This window comes from Lepisosteus platostomus, chromosome 12, assembly GCF_059453375.1.
Source record: "Lepisosteus platostomus isolate fLepPlt1 chromosome 12, fLepPlt1.hap1, whole genome shotgun sequence".
NCBI classification, from domain to species: Eukaryota; Metazoa; Chordata; class Actinopteri; order Semionotiformes; family Lepisosteidae; genus Lepisosteus; species Lepisosteus platostomus.
Window position 1 is genome coordinate 25307688 of NC_142622.1, and position 21355 is coordinate 25329042.

The window sequence follows — 21355 nt, forward strand, 5'->3', positions numbered from 1 at the left end:
CTACATCTTTTGGAGTTTGCCCTGGTTTTCTGCATAGGGTCCTCACTACTAAATCCTAACAGGGGGCCTTTCTAGGTGAGTTTTATTAACTAACGCTGATCACAGCTGATAAGAAAACGGGTATTGTGCAGGACACTTTATGTGAGAGCTTTATTGTTCTGGTTTCTTTTCAAGCATATCTGACTGCTTGAGTTCCTAGCAAAAATATGCTGTCTTAGTATTAGGGATGTACAACAGACATGGTGTGCAGTAACATAAAATTTATCACTCCGTTTGTGATATTCTCAGCTTGTTTCTCGATCAACAGAATAGATTCCTCTATGAAAATTGCTGATCTGAATGTGTGAGTCCTCATGGTATCAACAAACACAAACTTTCGTTATCTCTAAACTGGACAAACTTCTGTATGAACTTACAGTCATTTAATTCGGTCATACAGAATTAAAAATTATGACTATGTACATTCAGCAAAATACAGCTATTTTGCATTTTGATTACCCGGAGAGAGACTGATAAAGACTAATTTTACAAAGCATCTTGATTCCTCATCCACTGAACAAAAATCTGGTAATTTTGATGGCGAAGAGGCCCATATAAGGTGATGATAAGGTGATGGATTCAACTCAGTGATAACAGTCAGACAACAGAGGGACAAGAAGAAAGGACAGGGCAGTGAAGACATAATAAAGATTGAAATGGGGTGAGAAAGAGGGCAATAATGAAAGAAAAGGAAGTCAAGGAAATGTAGAAGTGAGTGAATGGAGGACAGGGTTAAGAGGGCCAAAAGACAAAAGAAGTGGAAAGGTTAAGAAACAGGACAAAAAATTATCCTGAAATCTACTGTTCCTGTGAAAAAGAAACTGCCAAGTATAAAGAAAAAAATACATGTGGTGTCTGTAAAATTATAGTGATACTCTGAATGTTAGGCCACCCACTTGCTTTTGCTGTGTTCAATGTTCTCTGTGTTTCAGATTGCTGATTTGAAAGAAGATTGTTCGTGATGTAATCCTAGTGAGTATATTCGGCACTTGATTTTATAAAGTAAAAATGCAAACAATTTCCATTATAAATAAGGGTTCAGTTTCACAAAGAATAAAAATGTTACCTCTGATCTCTACCCCACACATTATATACTGCATACTGAATACCCTTCACAATTCTGATCACATAATTTTTTAACCACAATACATTTTCTGTAACTTTCCCATGATCATGTATTTTTATGCAACCACTGTGATACCTACCCACTTACTCTAAACTGTCTCTTCTAATCAGAGCTGATTTTAGCCACCTTATAAGCCACCTTCCTTTTTCATTCATTACAAATGTTTTAATTCTTAACATTTACCATGTAGTTTTTTTATACCTGACAATGTCATGATGTTTTATATATTTATTATATTTTAATTTTACTTTTTATATACTATTTTGTGCTGTGGTTGTGTTACAGTATAAAGCGTTGTTACAAGGCTCTTTGTTAAATACCCTGAGTTGATGAACATTATGAAAAGGCACTTTTTCAGAATAAATACAAAAATGTTTTCAAAGCACTCTTTTTGAACCTGTATTTTTTCCCTAAAGTTAACTTTTCTTTAATTTTTTTTCACACTTTAGCTGTGTTAACCGACAAGGTATTGATCCAGATTTCCCAAACAACACCAGGTCTGTGTCTGGAAATGGGGCCCGCTGTTATTAGTCTGTTAGGTAATGTACTGGAACAAGAACCAAGCTCTGAAATTTCTTCAAGTATATGAACAACATTAAATAGAGTCCAGAATGACATCTTGATGAATTCGATGCACTAATGAGAAAAAATTGTACAGTGTTTTATCAGCACAAAGCTTAAATAATATTATTTAAACACTTTCTACACATAACACTAATTAGTGCTGAAAGCTACAGTACACTTCAAATGTTCATGACACCACAGCCAAAAATAAAAGTTGTGTAGTAATATGTAGCAGATATTTTTAAGCTCTAATCCTGAATTCCTAATTGCTTTCGAGCTACATACCCGTTACTAGGAATAATACTCTAGCATCAACTCTATACATGGTAAGATGCAGAGAGTGAGCAGTATTTAGTTAAAGAACAGTAGACTGTATCGGAGAGCTCAAGCCATTACAGACCTCAGTAAAAAATCCTGCTATTCCAGCCTGACATGATCCATGCTCTTCCCCATATTTCTTCTTATACTCTACAAGAAAAAATAAACCACAAATTATTTAACTGTAAGTCATGCCAGAATTTTCCAAGCCAAGATTTACTGGAATTCTTCCTCTGTTCCATATGGAGTCAGTCAAACCTAGTGTTGTATCCAAAAGGAATTTGGGTTAAAAAGCAGATTTAAAAAAAAAGTGGTACTGTATTCAACACACATTTGCACTTCTGGGGCACAGTCTCATGTTACAAACAATATTAGGCTTGGATCGCCACAGGCTGCTCATTACTTATAGAACATATCACAACAGAGCACTACAAATAGTGGAACTGGCAAACCATTTAGGAGATAGATGTCAGGGAAAGGAAGGAAATGAAAGGTTGGCTAAGTAGCTTGAGAACTGAATGTCATTGAATTCTTCCTTTGTAAAAAAAAAAACTCAATGGGTCAAATTTTCTGAAACTTATTAGCACCACGGGGGAAAAAATAATCTCGTTTATATGAGATAGTGTTGCATTTATACTAGAAAAATATCTCGTTTTTACAAGAAAATTATTGCATTGATACAAGAAAAGTATCTTGTTTATATGAGAAAATTATTGCGTTTAAACCAAATAGTTAATTTGTGAACAATGTTGCCTACCATATTAATACACTATACTGCATTGTATTGTGTATGCAATAATATTGTCCTGTGCAACGTAGCATTGGCTTTAAATAGAATATCATCACATTTCTTATTTTGGAAAAAAAAATAATCTACATGAAGTACAACACCATGTCAGTAAGCATTCCCAGGTTAAACGTACTATTCTCAAGATAATTTTCTCATATAAACGCAATAATTTTCCTGTACAGTATAAATGGGATACTTTTCTCGTAAAAATGCAATACTATGTTGTTTAAACAAGATATTTTTTTCTCTGTGGTGCTAATAAGTTTCCGTACAAATTTAAAATAATGTGAGATTTCTAAACAACTTCTTTTAGGATTCTAGCAAAAATTGGACCTTACTGTATATTTCAATTACATTTACAAATATGCATATTATTACTCAAAGTCACACTCAAGTGCTCATAGTCCTGCTGGGATTTTAATATTATTGTTGGGTAGAAAAAGAAAAATAACTAGCTATTATACATTTGAGACAAAACGAGTGACTGCAAAAACACACCTTCTATCATTTATATGATTTTCATGTGATATACATCTTTATACAAAAATCAATCCATTTATTACGTCTATTCCCATGAAACTGTTAAGTAATGATAATGTATCAAACTGTACTTCAGCAAATGGAGGAAAAATGACAAAATCCCTGAAAGAAAGTTAGAGTGCTGAGCTGAGCTGTTTACTCTTGTTTAAATATATTGATATTCAGGTTTTAGACCTGACAAGAGATATTACAGATATTAAGATATTACAACTGCAGAAAGCATATTGCAGATTACACACCAATTCCTAATTCTAGCTGTTATGTGTAATCTGCTTCATCTTGTACATGTGAAGAAGAACTAGGGTCTAATGGAGCACTGTGTACTCACTACACAGCTGGCAACTAGCAAGTCAATGTATGAATTGTCATTATTTTAAATAAACTAGCAAGGTCTAATGAGCACAGAGTTATTTCTAATTGGTTTAGTGCTCATAAAAGGAATTATAAAATTGTGGACAATGAAAGTATAAAGTACAAAGTATGTTGTGCAAGGCCTTTAGGAGAAATGTTACAATAGGTGGCTTGAAGCTTGAAAGTGTCCTGTTAAAATGCACATCTATGCATTATCAATAAGCCATGTATCCTGGTGAAGGTTAAGAGACACACAACTGCTCTTCCCCCAGACAGGAAGCCCATCTATCATAGGGCCATAGAAAAAGGGACAGTTTAGAAACAGACAATCAAACCTACCCAGCATGTCTTGGGATGGAGAAAGATAAGCCAAGCTCTCAATAAAAATGTATGGAAACAGAGGTAGAACATGCAAAGTCACACAGATGCCTATAGGTATTTGTTTATTATTTTAGTCAAGATTTTAACCAAAACAAAACATTCAAGTTATAAACATATCCATAAAATGTAACTATATAATAATGTAATATAATTACAATAATATTTATAATAATGTAGCAAGAATACTTAATTTATTTTCCTTCTCTTTGTATCACTATAAAGTATGCAATACATAATATATTTATAAATACGTTATAATATAAATGATAATTCATCCAAGAATCTGAAAAAATGAATTTTATTTTTAGCATTCATATTAATGGAAATGTCAACTTATTTTCCTAACACACCTCTACACAGCTTTGAGATCCTTTGAAGGTTTTGTTTCTACACTTTCTAATGTTGAAAAGTCACATTACAGCACCTCACTGCAGAAAAGCAATAAAATATTAATTTCTAATTTTAAAAAAAGTTTAACTCATACTACTTAAAGAATACTTTAACCCAGTGAGTTTAACATCAGGGAAATTGGATTTAAAAGGGACTTAATTCAGAATACACAAGAAAACAAAATTCAGAAAGCAAATCTGGTTTCCTGAAATAGTATTAGAGAAAGAAAACAGATTTTTGAATCTCATTACAGACTATATGACTGGATTCCTGAATCTGGTTATTCTGCATTTGGAATAAAAAAGGATGTGAAGTGCCATGTAAACATTGTGCCTTTTTCTTCAGGCATCCTTGATTAGAATTTTCTTTCAACACAGACCTAGATAGAGTAGTTTACCTTCATAGCAGGGAATGAGTGGCTTGGTATTGCCTTGAAGATTGGGGGAGATAATGGAGCAGAAGCCATGAGGCAGAATTTGCTCGGTCCCATAGTAAACATTCTTCCAGCGGTGAGCACAGGCCTACAACACACAGGACAACACACATCAACACAGTTTAAACAGGATCTCAAAATGAAAAGCAGTGTTGGGAAAAGTTATCTGTTACAGTCACAAGTAACTGGTGTGAGGGATTGTTTTTTAAAATGAACAAGAAGCTGGAGGAAAATAAAGTAACTGGTTACAGTGAGCTCTGGAACTTGTGTGTAAGTTAAGGTAATACATAACCTCTTAAAAGCAATTTCTATCTAAAAACAAATGGTATCAAAGGAACATGCATACTGTATGACCCAAAAAAGACAACTGAAAGACAAAATATCTATTCTATCAAACAATGAATAAGCTATTCCTCTGAGATCTTGGATCAATCTTTTTCTATACACAGTATCAATTATGATTAATCATAAATTATATTGAAATATTTTACTGTAGTATTATTCTTTCCAGATATTAATTTTATGATTCCATTCATTGTACTGAGCTCGTATGATAAACATCCCCCCGCATCATATCACCCTCACAACTGGCAACTCACAACTGGCAACCCACTGAGTTATGCAGGTGTGAGCCTGGATGGGAGACCTCCTAGGAAAAACTAAGGTTGCTGCTGGAAGAGGTGTTAGTGGGGCCAGCAGGGGGCGCTCACCCTGAGGTCCATGTGGGTCCTAATGCCCCAGTATAGTGACGGGGACACTATACTGTAATCAGGTGCCGTCCTTCGGATGAGACGTAAAACCGAGGTCCTGACTCTCTGTGGTCATTAAAAATCCCAGGGCGTTTCTCGAAAAGAGTAGGGGTGTAACCCCGGCATCCTGGCCAAATTTCCCATTGGCCCTTACGAATCATGGCCTCCTAATAATCCCCATCTATGAATTGGCTTCATTACTCTGCTCTCCTCCCCTCTGATAGCTGATTTGTGGTGAGCGTTCTGGCGCACTATGGCTGCCGTCGCATCATCCAGGTGGATGCTGCACATTGGTGGTGGTGGAGGGGAGTCCCCATTACTTGTAAAGCGCTTTGAGTGGAGTGTCCAGAAAAGCGCTATATAAGTGTAAGCAATTATTATTATTATCATGGTCAAAACAAATAAGTTCTAACTAGTTCCTTATTCCTTATTTTGACATGCAAAATCTCCTGATTAAAAGGCCATACACACACCAGCACACACACAAGAACATTTACTCCTATACTATGATCCCTGGAGAGTTTTTCACATACCCTCTTGAGTGAGCTGCATGGCAGACACCTACCACAGTAAAATCAACTGGCACTCCTACTGAGACGCGTGCACTGAGAGAGCCAAGGGAGATGGAGACAGACAGCGAGCCAAATATCCAAATAGGGACGGAAAAGGAAAGCCCTCTGACTGAGTAAATTTGCTGATTTTTTATTCATATTTAAGCTAAAACATGACATGTTTGATCAGTATGCATAATTTTTGCATATGTGAGATGGGGGACAGAGGTAGCAGACTCCTGTTCTACCATCACAAATTAGAACTGAATGCAGCTAGGACCACTTTTACACATATGTAATAACACTACTGTGACCCTCATCAAGACAACTGTATTGAAAAAGGATGGATGTTTCTCAGGAATTTTATAGAAAAAAATGGAAAGCATTAGGGAAATGGTAAACAAATACTTTATTTTAAATAAAGGGAAAAAATTGTAGTAATCTATGTAACAGCTCAAACTGCATAATGAGCCTATAATGGCAACATGTCTTCACTGAATTGTTAAGAACATGGAGACCAGATCTGAATTGTCCGTCATTCTGTGAATCTCAGCTGCTTGATGCTAAACCTGTTTCAGTGGTTTGAATCCAAACGGGACTGGTACACTGCACTTGGCTTTAAAACAATGTGATTTTGCACTGCATACCTTTTTATGGTGTAGTTTCAGGATCTATACTTTTAGGAATGTTGGGTGCACTAAGCAAAAAAAAGAAATACTAAGGAGGAACAGAGGTAAAAAACAATCTCTGGGTTGGAGACAAGGAAGAGACAAGATCAAAATGTCTCTGTTTATAAAAGCAAGTAGATTGGTGAAAGATATCTGACGTACAGAGGATTAACTGTTCCATGGTGTCCTCCAAGTGTTTGTTCAAAATGTAGTGATGCTAAAAGGGCTTTCAGAGATGATTTACAAACAGCTGGAAGCTCAGATAATGCATGCATCATTATCTTATACACCTTCTCCACAAGGACAGACAGGGTACACCGACCCTTATTCAAATGCCAGAAAGGTATTCAAAAGGTTTTATTCAAGACTGTCTTATTTATTCAAAGGGCACGATATGGACTCCTGAGTCTAACAGCCCGAAGCACAGACTTATTTTTGTTATAACACCAGAGCTATTCACACTGGCAAATTTAGAAATGGTAATGGCTTCATTTTAAAGCATGCTGCTGAAGACAAACAAACAAGTAAGTAAACTGGTTTTAAATGAGGATAGTACCAATGGTAATTTCAAATTCACACCTCAATGCAAGCGTGTTCATGTTGATTACATGGGTCAAGCAAGCAGAATCCCTTGCTATACACTATGTTTGAGGAATAAATGAGCAGGCTATATTTAAGAAATACAATGGGAATTACTCCAGCTCAATGTTGGCCAGACACTGCAAATAATCAGCAGACAGGCTTTCTGAGACATTTTTTACCACTCTCTCATGCTCTATGTCGTAAGAAAGTTTTTGTTTTCATGTTTCACATTGTCCACTAACATGTTTATTTTGTCCACTGTTGTGAAATATGGTTAATCAAGAACATTTTGCCTATTTAGTTTCATATTAACATTTCAAAGCACTAAAAATAAATAGGAAACTATGGAAAGGCTTCCAAACTCTATAAAAGTCGTGACACAAAATATGGTAATAATTTAAGACCCAGAGAAAGTACAAGTTTTTGGCTTGGATATTTGTGTCTGCATAAAGGTTTGTGTTAAATGATTTTCTTGTTGGAGAAATGCAGCATTTTTATGCCTTAACATTGAGAACAAATGAAAAGATGAAAATAATCAATGAATTAAGATTTCATGCTATATAAATGTCAGAATATTAAAGGAATTAGGAAATCACATTCAGTGTTCTGTTCTCTCAGGTAATTTCTCGCAGCTTTACATATAAATCAACTGAGTTTCTAGATTTCTTTTCTCATTCCAAACCACTTTCACCACCAGTTATGAAAGGTATTTGAAAATGGAGTAACTTGCATCTCCCATTGCCACTAATTTCTATCCACTGTTTAAGATGTTCACTTTCCTTCCAAGAAGCCACACAGATGAAAGATAAAACACTTGATTCTCCACTGCCCCAAACCACAAACTCAACACAGGCAAAAAATAAAACACATGTGCCTTTGTACCAGGTATCCACTTTGAGCTCATTCAGCAGCATATGAGCTTCACAAAACAGCCAAAGCCTTAACTAAAAGCGCCAAGTGTTGAGATTGTGCCCAGTATCCCAGCCAAAAAGAAACCTGGACTTCACAGCAAGCTTTCTGTAGTAATAAACATTAAATACTACCAAAGCACCATAAAAACAAACAACAAACTGACTTGTAGGTGAAATTAGTAGAATTGCATACATAACCTATGAAATTCTTTGAGTTGATCTGCCTTTCCATTTTAACTTTGAAAAAAATAACAGGGAACTTGCATTAAACCATCAAATTATTATCTTTCCAAAACTTGTATTCAAGCAATACATTCTACACAATGCATAATGTGAGTTCAAAAAAAGTCAAGGAGGCTTTATTTTAGGTTTCGTCACCATGTAATTGTAATAAATACTGTTCTGCACCATCTAGATATATTTGATAAAAAATTACCTTTAATATGTTCAAATTCTAAAAATGCTTATCTCTTCAAACACCATAAAAAAGATTAAATCACTTTCTAAAGAACAAATACTTTTTACTAAGGGAATGACTATGAATTGGAAGTTTCAAGAATATCATCAGACAGTATTTGCTTCAAGGAGGTCAGGAGTTGTTTTTTTTTCTCTTTTTCTGCTCTGAATGTGTAGATAAAATGTACAGATGAGCATCTGACACTTCTCAACAACTTGTGTCCCACAGGACAGACACACATCTCCCTTAGGTTCTAGAGAGACTCATTACCCGTCTGCACTGGAAGGCTACCAGGAAATGCAAAGCCTCTCTATTTGAAAAGCTGTTACACCTGATATCACCGACTTTGAAGCAGGGAGAGCCAGTAACCTTGGGCCAAATGTCCACAAAGGGGAAAAACATTACCTTGACCTAGGTCACCTGAATTCTTTCTAAACTGCCAGCTGCAGTTTTATACAACCAATAAAGGCAGAGAAAAGTAATGGAATTTCACAGCATTAGTAGGCTTTTTATGCTCAGTAATCAGCAAATATTGCAACATTACTGATCTATCCAGACTTGGTAATACTGTACTTCTAGGTAAGGTTTGCTATGTTATATTGAGATGAACAATCCTATCTATACTCTCCCAAACATGTAAGCATATGAACACCCATCTATTAGTAAGTCTCACACAGTTGTGTGGCAGCAGTTTAATCTGCTTACAATTTTATAATCTCAGGCATTGAAGTACTCACCACTTCTATCGCCTTTGTAATTGATCCAGTTTTATGATAACCATAATCAATATGTCAAATTTAGCCTCTTAATTTGTACAGTTTATGCCCTTTTATCATCCAAAACAACTACATACATGTCACGATTTGCATATGAACATTCTACTGAAATATGAAGCCTGCATGACTACAACCATAATTGCTGAATGCTCCACAAAATGTCAAAACACCACTGCAATAACAACTTCTGCTTGCTTTAAATACTGACATAATATTAAAAGACAGGCAATCTAATTGTAGGTGGTATGGAATTGAGGCAGTAAATTAATGAAAGAAAACACCAGAATTTGTCAATGGCTGGAAATAGTGCTTTTGGAGTAGTCTCGATGTTTCAATAAGCTTTGAGAACTATAAAAGATGTGGCAGCTGTCCATCTGTGGTGAATCCCTCTACAACATGACCAGGATTAGCAGTGGTGTGGGTGGTGGAAAGAGGACCACAGCTAAGACAGTGTATGCCAGGAAAACACTAGAAAACTATGCTGGTCAGCAAGAGTTTGTGTTGGAAGGCTTAGGAGTAGGCAGAACAAGCTAAAACTGATGCCAAAGAAATAAAAAATAGGTCTTTTTACTGTTAGAGTGCACTTTAATCTCTTCCCATTGAAAGGGTTCTAAATTCTGGTCCTGGGGACCCACATACCTTCTGATTTTTGTTTCATCTGAGAACTTAAATAAATAATTGAACCCTTAATAGACTCAAAGATATGTTTTATTTGAGTTTTTTTATTTTCAGTTCTTGACTGAACATGTCAGATGTTGTCATTGAACTAAGGCTTTTCTAAAATTCAAATCTCTAACCTTGAAAAAAAGAAACTTTCAAAGGTTCTCACCAAGCAGCTTGTTGGTTCTTTTACTGTAAGTAAAGATTTCAGCTGCAATGAAAACCAGCAGATGTCTGGGTGCCCCAGTAGAAACTGACCATGTGAGGTGTATTCAAATGTTTCATTCAAATCAGATGGTCTCACCAGTTCTATTTAATCCATGTAATCCATCTAGATTAAGTACTACTTACGAGTTTCATACATGTATGTGGTATTCTTTACTCTTTAACTCTGTTAATACAGTTGCTTGTTCTTTCATCTACAGTTTTTCCAATTTCAGAGAGGACAATATTGTACATTTTCTCTCATCCTCCCTCACCGAGTGTTAAGATTATAACACTTCTGTAAATCAGTTGAGGACAGCCATTTTTACCATCACTCCAGTATGAAGTACTGGAGCACAAAAAGTAAATGACTTCAGAGAGCAGGCAGGTGCTAGTTAACTTATTTCTTTTTACATCAGACAGCTCCAACTACAAAGGATCCACTCACCAGAACACTTCCACTGTCTTTTTCCTGTCTGGCAAGGGTTACCCCCATCCACTCATTGTCCATGTCTCCCTGGCAAGTCTTTCCACATGATGTCCTCTGCTTGTCACCTGGAAAGAAGAGCCAAGTCACCAATGAAAATGGCACATCAGAACTTCTAAAGTCAATATGCACATAGCAGTTAAAACATAACTTACTATAAATATTGTGGTTGCCCAAACAACGTATACCATTAAAATCCAGTTCTAAATCTTTTTAAGAGAGCAGTCAATTCTGTTGAAATCCTTTCACCCATTTTGTCTATAATCAATTACTGCTTTTTTAAACATAGGACGTTCCTAAAAAGTGACAGAAGAACAAAGTTGGCACTGATTCATTCAGATGAGGAACTTCTAATGAAGACATGTACAATCAGCAAATTTATAAGGATGCAAAAATTTATGAACTTCAAGAGGTAACATCCTGATTTTGTCAGTATTGCTATTTTAACAAGAAAAAAGATGTGTGACCTCCTATAAGCTATTTATTTGAATTCTGATGACTTAATTTGGCTAAGTTGAAGACACTTTTTTGAAGACCTTATTTTTATGTACCAAAGTACAATCTACTAAGATGTTTTTTTTCTGCCTGGGGAATTGCAGAGGACATCCTTGTTATCCTTTTCAGTGTTTAACAAGCCTGAAATTATCTGTGCTCCTTTCCAAAGTTAATAAACAAGAGTTATTATCAAGTGTTAATGAATGAAAATTGGGTAGCACTAACTACAGTATGTACAGTAATTTCTTAAACATTAGAAATGACTAGTGCTAGTTAATTCTAACTCTGACAGAAAAGCAGGTACTTAGTCTAATTTATCTGGAAAATTCTTTATGTGCACTAAATATGAAATTAATTAGTAGTGAATTAATTGAACATTTTTTAATTATGCAATAAAAAAGAAAAACAAATGAAAAAAGTCCAAACAATAAAAAATGTTGTGAAGGGGAAGGGCATTAGCAAATACAAATCAAAACAGTCTCTCTCAAGTTTAAGACACTTAGACACCAAAAAAGGGCTCACTTAATCTTTAAATCTTTAAAGGCTTAAACCAGACACCTGGAAGATAATTGACTAATTGCCCAGAATAAATCTCTGTTCTCCATTTCATGCCAAATCACTGAATTTAGTCACCCAGCGAGGCCACACATTATCTAATTAACGGGCATGTCTAGGCTGCCATACTTATATTTTGATAATAAAAATGTATTTTTGTTATTTTATTTTAACATTGCTGAAGATGGACATGGAAGAAAAAATTGCTACAAAATGTTTTTCACTTCATGTCAGTAATGCCAAGTCACAATACTACAACTCCCTCAATAGGTAAGATAATGAAGAAAAAAAATGAAACTATTTTACTATAAACATAGCGCAAAGACAGTAAAATGATTGGATTCAGAAATCAGAAATCTGGTAATTCAAAAAACAAAATGAAAACAGTACATCACCAGGCTGAAAAATGTTGGTTCCATACAGTAAGACAGAGAACCTGATTTTAATTCTTATAGCTGAATTTAAAGATTTGAATTTGAAACAGAAAAAATCAAATGTGTTTGTTTGAAGTGGCATATTTTCCTTGTATCCCTAGATTTCAATCACTGAAATTCAAAACTGTAACTATCAATCAACCATCAAGCTGAAACTGTACGAGTAACTGAATGGCAGAGTTGTTTGAGTAGGTATGTTTGGACTGGCAAGATACAGAATGTTTCTGGTCATCATAGACAGGACTACAGACCTCTGAACTATGGCATGCAAAGAACAACAGGAAACAAAAACAATCAAATGGTTCATTTTGATACTGAATGCATCAATTTGGTTAGACAATACAGAATTAAAAAGACATAATCTATGTGTTTTTAAGCGAGTTTTCCAAGGGTTGTGTATATACCGGAACTCACTTATGTGACAATATAACTAATTGATGTTTTGGTGTGTACCTGAGCATTTACATGTATGCTTTAAGGTTGGCTTGTCAATTCAAACATCTGTGGGAGGAAACTGATAACCCCATGTGAACTTGGGAAGAACATGTAAACTCCACACTAATCTGTAATTGACTCATTTTCAGGCGCTATTATCATTAGGGTAATTCATTTCTCTACACATCCATGAAGTTAAAAGGCTATAACACAAAAGCACAGATTGATCAGAATTAAATGTTAGCTGAACCAAAAATGGCTAAAAGCATTAAAGACAAGCATTAAAAGGCATTACCAAAGTTAACTCAAATGACTGTTTCAGGACCAATAGTGAAACAAGGACATGAGGACATAATATATATATATCATATATCATTTATATACCATATAAATGAAAACTAACTACAAATGGGACATACAGTAGCTGGGTTTTGCTAAGAATACAACAGTGAGGTCAGAGAAAGAGCTAAATAGTTCAGGTGGGTAGCTGCGACAGCATGCGTAGGCTGCAAAGGAACAAGTAATAGGTTTATTCCATGCTGAAAAAAAGAAGAAAGAGAACACAACATTTCGGCCGTGGAGCCTTCTTCAGGTGTGGAAAGAGCTATATGTCTAGCATGACACTTATTAATACATTATGTATAAACATGTTTGTCAGAATTAAAACTGAATGAGAATTAATGACTCAATACAGGTTAGCTCAAACATTAATGCAAATAAAAGCAATTCTGTCCAATCACTGATAAACATAACCACTAACAACAGTTAAAACCTGATTTTACATGGACTGACCTAGGTAACAATTCTACCAGTAAACGTACTTTAATCAATATTATTCTAAATCTATTGAAAATAGATACAGAGAACTGATGAAATATTATTCTAACACATAACTGAAGATGGGAACAAAACAGAAACATATTGCAATACATACAGGGTTCATGATGGGGAAAAAGTATGTACAGTACCATCTCAGAGTTTATCATGAGAAATACTTGTTGTTTTGAAGATATGTGCTGAGACATCTCTACAGAAAACATTTATTCAAATTAGTCACACATTGAATCAAGCAGCATATTTCACCCAGCAAAACAATGACAAACTGGATACACACACTGTACCTTGGCTCCCATTTGAACAAGTTCAAAAAGTATAAGATGTAAAGCTAAATCTTCAAAGGCACTGACAAAGTCAACTGAGTGCACTTATTCAGATTTAGCAGGGAAACACAAACCTAAGTGTAAACTCTATGTGTATTTTCAATTGAGAACAGGGGGTGCTTCATTTACCAAGGGTTAAGGAAGTATGGAACAACTCAACACCCATCTGTGTTGTTGAAGCTGGTACTTTGTCTTCTTTCAAGAAACATCCAGATGACACCCTTAGATCAATTTTCAACTTCTAGCAAACAAAATGATTTGTGTCCTCATATTTGTAACCTTTCTTAAGTTCAACTTGTCTAATATGTCCAAATACATTGGTTTAAATCATCCATCCATCTATTTTCTAACTACGCTATCTAATACAGGGTCGCGGGGAAGCCAGAACCTACCCCAGCAGGAAACGGTTACAAGGCAGGACACACTCTGAGTAGGCGCCAACCGATCACAGGACACTCTCACACTAACTTACAAATTAGCAGTATTGATTAAGTGCTAACAAACAAATCAGAAACATGTTTTCCAGGCCGAGGACTGAGAATTGTCTCATTTAAATAATGAAACGCGTTTGAAATCTGCAACTACAAATACAGTGGTTAACACTTTTAATGTGAATTGTTAACTTATACTACTTGTATATTGAAAGTATAATATCATGTATACAGTATATGACAATATTTAATATTTTGTACTAGGCACATTATTTCAGAATGTAGCTTTAACTTTTCATCTGTCTGAAAAATGTTACTTACAAGATCCAAATTTGAGGAGAAATAAAATCTATTGCTAAAGCAAATATAAATTATACATTGTTTACATAATTCCGTAATTAATACCACATTTCATTTTTTTTTTACTTAACATTACCATTTGTAATGTTTTATGTCACTGCTTGTTTTCCCACACTTGCTGAATGTTTCCTTTTGTTTTCCTGTTCACATGCTTGTTTTTTTTCTTCTTTTACTGTGCTGCTACTTTAGAGATCTCCAAGAAATGCACCGTGGCAACAGTTTTTTTTTAGAACGCCTCATTTCACAACTTATATTTTGTCTGTGATGCATGAAAGAAGTCAGGGTGCACTTTAATATCACATCAATTTTTTTTGCTAACGTTTTGTTTTTTGTAGACCACAAGAAAAGCTCCCTTATGTTGTAAACCAGGTATGATTAAAATAAAATAACTTCCAAAACTCCTTAGAAAACTTTAGATATAAGATATGTATCATTTATATCAGAAATAACTTGTAAAAGGCTCAGTTTTTAAGCCCATTATTTTAAGAATAAGAGCAAAGAGCAGTTGTTCATTACTATAAAGACATATCTGATTGTGAAAACTATTATTCACATCTCTAGATCACACTAGATTCACTCTTTCATTTTTTTCAGTGTTGTAAGCTCTATTAAGCACATTAATGGAAGTATTTTCAAGTATTTGCTGGCATTTGGAAAGATTATTCATTATATACTGTAGTTAAAGTGGGTATGTATTTTCAAAATTAAAAAGGGTACAATGCATTTAAATTAATATTAATTAAAGCTGTTTCTCCAATTTAATCCAGTCACTCAACACCGTGCAGTAAATAATGCATTCAAGTTTTTAGAACTTCATCCAGTTCTTTATAGCGAGATACATTTTCGTTGAGAGATACTTTTGATTGATGCCTTTTAACTTGATCCATTTTTGCTCTGTAGGTCTATACCACAGATGGTTTTCTAAATGTTTCTATTGAGGATTACTTTCTTCCATCGACATATCCAAATTGAGACTATCCTGCCAAAGTACAGCTATCAGTCATGTATGAAAATGTAATGCTTCTCTCTCAATAATTTCCTTCAGAACACATTCATACTGCATGTCCCTGGCACTGAAGCTCATTGCTTATCTGCCTTTCCAGACTGACATTCTATTTATCTCTTAAATTCATGATGCAGTCACGTAGTCCAAAAGCTCATTTAAAAATCTGTAAAAAGTGGTCTCGTTCAATGTTATGCAACATTGAAGAAGACATCGATATATTTCCACTGTTAAGAAACATAAGAAAGGTTGCATGAGGAGACTATTTGGCCCATTTGGCCCACTTTATAGTTAGTACCTTTGTGATCTAAGGATCTCAATCAGCTATTTTTGAAGGAAGCCAAAGATTCAAACACTTGACTGACTAGCTTGTTACATACTCTCACAACCCTTTAGGTAAAAACATGTCATCTATTCTTGGTTTTTAATGCATTTCAGTGTAGTTTCCACTTGTTGGGTGTTTGTTGTCTTTCATTTTGTTTTGCATCATTGACTTTTGAATAAGATCTCTCGTTTACATGAGAACCAATGGTAAGAAGCCATCAGGTCCTGCATATTTATTTATCTTAAGTACTTCTAGTACCTGAAACCTTTATACCAATACTGTTTAATAAAGAACTTTCTTCTGCTGCCTCCGACACTTCTTTGTTAGTGAACACTACCACCAACTTTTCACATTTTGTACCTTTTGTTGTATGACACTCTGAAAATAAAAACAGATTAAATGAGGCTTGTTCCATTTTAATTTACACACAGTAACCCACATTAGTCAAGTGAACATAATGTCCTAAAACATTCTAAAGATTAATTTTACAACAGTAAAATACCTTATTTGGATAACTGAACACTCCCCTTACAATCACATTTGTAACTCAGATATAACCAATCACCTTACAGATCAGACAACAAATTAATTGGCCCCCACCTGTGATCAACTGTGGCGATTTGGATTAGTTCAGAATAAAAACAGATGTTTCTAAACAATTCCACTGCTTGGTAGTGCATTTGAAAGTGAAGAATGCACTCTGGGTGGAAAGGAGCTTTCAAAAGAACTTTGAGATAAAGTTGTGGAAAGGCACAAATCAGGAGATGAGTATAAAAATATTTAAAAGGCTTTAAGTATCCCATGGAGCACAGTCAAGACCATCATTAAGAAGTGGAAGGCGTATGGCACCACCCAGACCTTGCCTAGATCAGGCCGTTCCTCCAAACTGGATGACCAAGCAAGAAGGAGACTAATCAGAGAGTCTACCAAGAGGCTGATGGCAACTTTGAATGAGCTAAAGGCCTTTATGGCAAAAACTGGTCATTGTGTGCATGTGATTAACTATCACAAGCGTTCCACAAACCTGGCCTGTATGGGAGGGTGGCAAAAAAAGCCACATTAAGTCTTGTTTGTTTTGCTAAAGCACCTTAAAGATGCTGTGGTCAGATGAGACCAAAATTTAACTGGATTTAAATTTGGCTGGACTGCAAAATGGTATGTCTGACGAAAATCCAATACATCTTACCATCCAAAGAACACCATTCCTACAGTACAGCACGATGGTGGCAGCATCCTGTTGTTGGAGTGTTTCTCTTCAGCTGGGACTGGGAGCCCTCAGCCCTCAGCCAGGAAGTTGAAAATGGGAAGATGGTTCACCTTTCAACATGACAATGATCCAAAGCACACTGCCAAAGCAAATGTACTGTGGCTGAAGGACAGGAAGGTGAATGTCTTTGAGTGGCCTAGTCGGAGCCCCAACCTAAATCCCATCGAAAATCTTTAGAATGGTTTGAAGAGGACAGTCCATCAATGGTCACCACACAGTTTGACTGAGCTTGAACAATTCTGTAAGGAGGAATAGGCAAATATTCCCTCCTCTAGGTGGGCAAAGTTGGTAGAGATGTATCCAAACAGGCTCAAGGCTGTAATTCAAGTAAAAGGTGCTTCCATGTAGTATTAACTCAGGGGGTGTTTTCTTATCCAACCCAGTTATTCTACTTTATTATTTTTTCCAGAAATGTTGCTTTCTTTTTTCACTTGGACGTTGCAAGGTACACTCTGTAAACACAACTAGAAAAAGTCTGATTTTATCTTCTCTTTGGGCTTTAGGGAAAACAAAGGTTAACATTTTGAAAGCGGGTGGTAACTTTCTGTACCCACTGTATCTGCAATTTCTCTTTCAACTTTTATCTTTGTCATGTAATTTACCAAATTGCTTTATACAACAGTATATGTATGCGGGAAGCTAGAGTCTACCCAGCAAGCAATGAGCTCAAGGCATGGGGCACCAGTCCATTGCAGGGCAAGTGCAAGCCAATCATACATGGGGACAATTTGGAGGCCACGGTAAAGGCCAAGGGGAGGACATTTGGCCTGGACACTGGGATAACTCCCTACTCTTCTCGAGAAATGCCCGGGGATCTTTAATGACCACTGAGAGTCAAGACCTTGGTTTAACATCTTATCCGAAGGATGGTGCCACTACAGTATAGTGTCCCCACCACTATTCTGGGGTATTAGGACCCACACAGACAGCAGGGTTGGTGCCCCCCGCTGATCCAACTACCACCACTTCCGGCAGCAACCATAGCTTCCCAGGTCTCTCATCCAGGTACTGACCAGGCTCAACCCTGCTTAGCTTCAGTGGGTAGCCAGTTGAGAGCTGCAGGGTGATAGCTTTTGGCCTTTTATCTTTGTCAGACACATTTTACTGGTTTTGTAATGTTTTTTTGTTGTTGTTGTTGTTGTAGAACTTTAAAGTACTTTTAATTCTTTGTTTTAGCCTCAATTGTTATATTCCTTTCTGTCTCCATTTTGGCATTTAGAATATTCTTTTTAACCTGTACTTGTTATACATTGCACTCGTGGAGTTTTTAATTTATTTGTACAAATTTACTTGTGTTCTCTTATGTTTCCTAATTGATGTGTTGAACCATCTGGGATACTACTTTTCAACTTAACTCTTGGGATAAATATGTTCTGTGATTTGAGCAGAATCTCTTTAAGCTTCTGCCATCCACTGATAACATATCTGTCCCATCCCATTCTACTTCATTTAAACAGTGTCTCATGCCTTAAAGGTCCGCTTTCCTGAAGTTGTAGTCTTTTGATTTGGACTCAATCTGCACAGCTTCAAAATACACTTCAAAGCACACCGTGTTTTGATCGTAGTTCCCTAATGGTTCTCTCACCTCTGTCTATCTTACTGTCCCTTCATTGTTTGAAAAGACAAGATTGATGCAAGCATTTCCTTTAACAAACGGGGTTGGGCTAATGGTGGTTTGACATCACCAGATACATATCTCATGTGACTCCTTTGAATTGCACTAGCATAGTAACACTGATTCACCACGATCACACAAGGAACTGGCAGTGAAGCTTTACTTTCCACTCAGTCCTTGGCAACGTTTTGATCAGCTTTTACCAGCAAAGGTAAGTGTGACTGTCAGTGGAGCCCTCTTGATTCCAAACATTTAAGAAGACACCCTAATATATTGATTAACTGTCCACACTGACCCAAGTTTTTTCTTGTTATCAGGGGTATCAGTAACCCTAAAATGAAACTCTCTTGACTCTTATTTTATCTTTTCAACTGTATCCTTTTCCATTTTTTGTTTTACCTACTATCATCTCCTCTGCACAATGCCTTCAGCTATTTTTAGCTGCTTGTTTGTTTTAGCACATTTCATAATGGAGCATTTGAAGTTACTCATTGAAATATCCATCTGCTTTAGCTTATCCTTCTAAACATGCAGTTGAGAGGCAGAATGAAAGCACTGACCTCTGCCCAGGTTGATCTCAGTACATCTCTTCTCAGGGTTACTGTGCACACGACACTTGAACACGGCTCCTGGAGTCTTCACTGAATTGCTGAAGGAGGAGTTTGCCTTAGGAGCACCAACTAACACCCTGTATGAGTGAAAAAAAAACAATGCATTTCTTTATATATACTCTACTCATTCAATGCAGTAGGAGTTTCCTCAAGCTGTGACACTGCCCCCCTGACATGACTTCACACAGGCAGAGCAGTAAAATAAACCCTACAACCAGCTCCTGTGATTCAATTAAAAGACAGGGGACCCATTGAGCATTGACAGTCCTGAGAATTTTCAGCAAAGCCCATATGGAACAGCTACTATGCATTTTATTGTAGACAAATGTATAGACTAAGGGTTCAGAAGAGATAGTGTAATTGCCCTGTTGGCAGTACTGGAACTTCTTGTAATACCTTTGATTACAAATAATAGTGACACGAATATGCATACAGTATATACATATTGGGTTTCATATCAAATGGGATCTCCTTTTCAATATGAAAGTTAAACCACTAGTATCGTAGACTTTCACAAGATGCTCAAAGTCACACTTTGTAATAGCATACAAACCTGAGATACAGACGAGTTACAGATGTTTTAAATCTGAGTGATAGGTAGGTAATTTCCATATCCAAGGCATATTGGCTCATTGGTCCAAAGTTTATTCTGGTTTCATTTCATAGCATTACAAATAAAAGTGAGCAACTGGCAATCCATTAGGGCATAGAACAATATTTTGAAATAATTTCAAGAAAAATCATGTGTTTTCATCTAAAACAAGCTATTCTTCTTTTCTTAAAATAACTTGTCATTTTATGTCCTCTTTCTATGTACATATACTTTAAAAAGACCAAATTACATATATATCTTGAAAAAAGCATTGTCTGATGTAATGTTTGCTTTAAAAAAAAAACAAGGTAAAAGAACCCAAGGTCTTTGAGCCCATGGAATTTGAGGCAAAGTATTATTTTTTCAAGCTATTTCACCCTGCATGTTTCTGAAAAACAAATCAGAACTGGGTGGCAATTAGATAAAAACTTTCAGCCTAATTTCACTACACACCTAAGCAAGATTGTAACATTGACTTTGAATGTTTTGAAAGCTATGCTTTATTTACATACTAGTACTGTACATTATAAGTAATATTGCATGATACTTCTACAGATAAAATATTGCAGAAGTAACCAATGCAGTTTAGGTGAATATTACTTTTAAGTGTTCTATTTTATTATTAGCAAGAGTACATAAGGATTTTATGCTTAAAATTGTATAGCTGAGACAAAACTAAAGCTACCAGTTCACAGTGCAACAGCTCTGTATTAATACAACAGGGCTGTACTAATGTGCTTTTATCAGTTTTTGGTGGTATTTTGGTATTGTTTATGACTTGGTCTTGATTACACATCCAATTATATGGCATTCACATTGTTACACCTAGCATTACATGAATCATTTTTCAGAATCAAAATTTATTTAAAACACCCAACACTAAACTAGCAATAAAGAATGGAAATCATCTTCCTGCCTCAAAGTCTTAGCTATCATGTAGAAAAAAAAAGGGTTAATAAGGATATTTTTAACCCCCTACAAGCAATTAGTGCCATGTGAATTTTTTTGGCTCTGAAAAGGAGGCAAAATTTAAAAGAAATGAGAATTAGATGAGACAGTTCTGTTAATGGGATATATTGATGATACTGTATATTT

General features: G+C 35.7%; 1 protein-coding gene across 1 annotated transcript in view; it reads right to left on the reverse strand.

Annotated features, from left to right (window-relative positions):
- itga9 (integrin, alpha 9) overlaps positions 1-21355 on the reverse strand; it is a 159632-nt gene that overhangs the window by 136973 nt on the left and 1304 nt on the right. The window contains exons 2-5 of the mRNA XM_088601479.1: positions 19618-19745; positions 10939-11045; positions 4897-5020; positions 2130-2197 (exon numbers count right to left, since the gene is read on the reverse strand). Coding sequence (XP_088457605.1) covers positions 2130-2197; positions 4897-5020; positions 10939-11045; positions 19618-19745 — 427 coding nt within the window. The remainder of the gene's footprint in view (positions 1-2129; positions 2198-4896; positions 5021-10938; positions 11046-19617; positions 19746-21355) is intronic.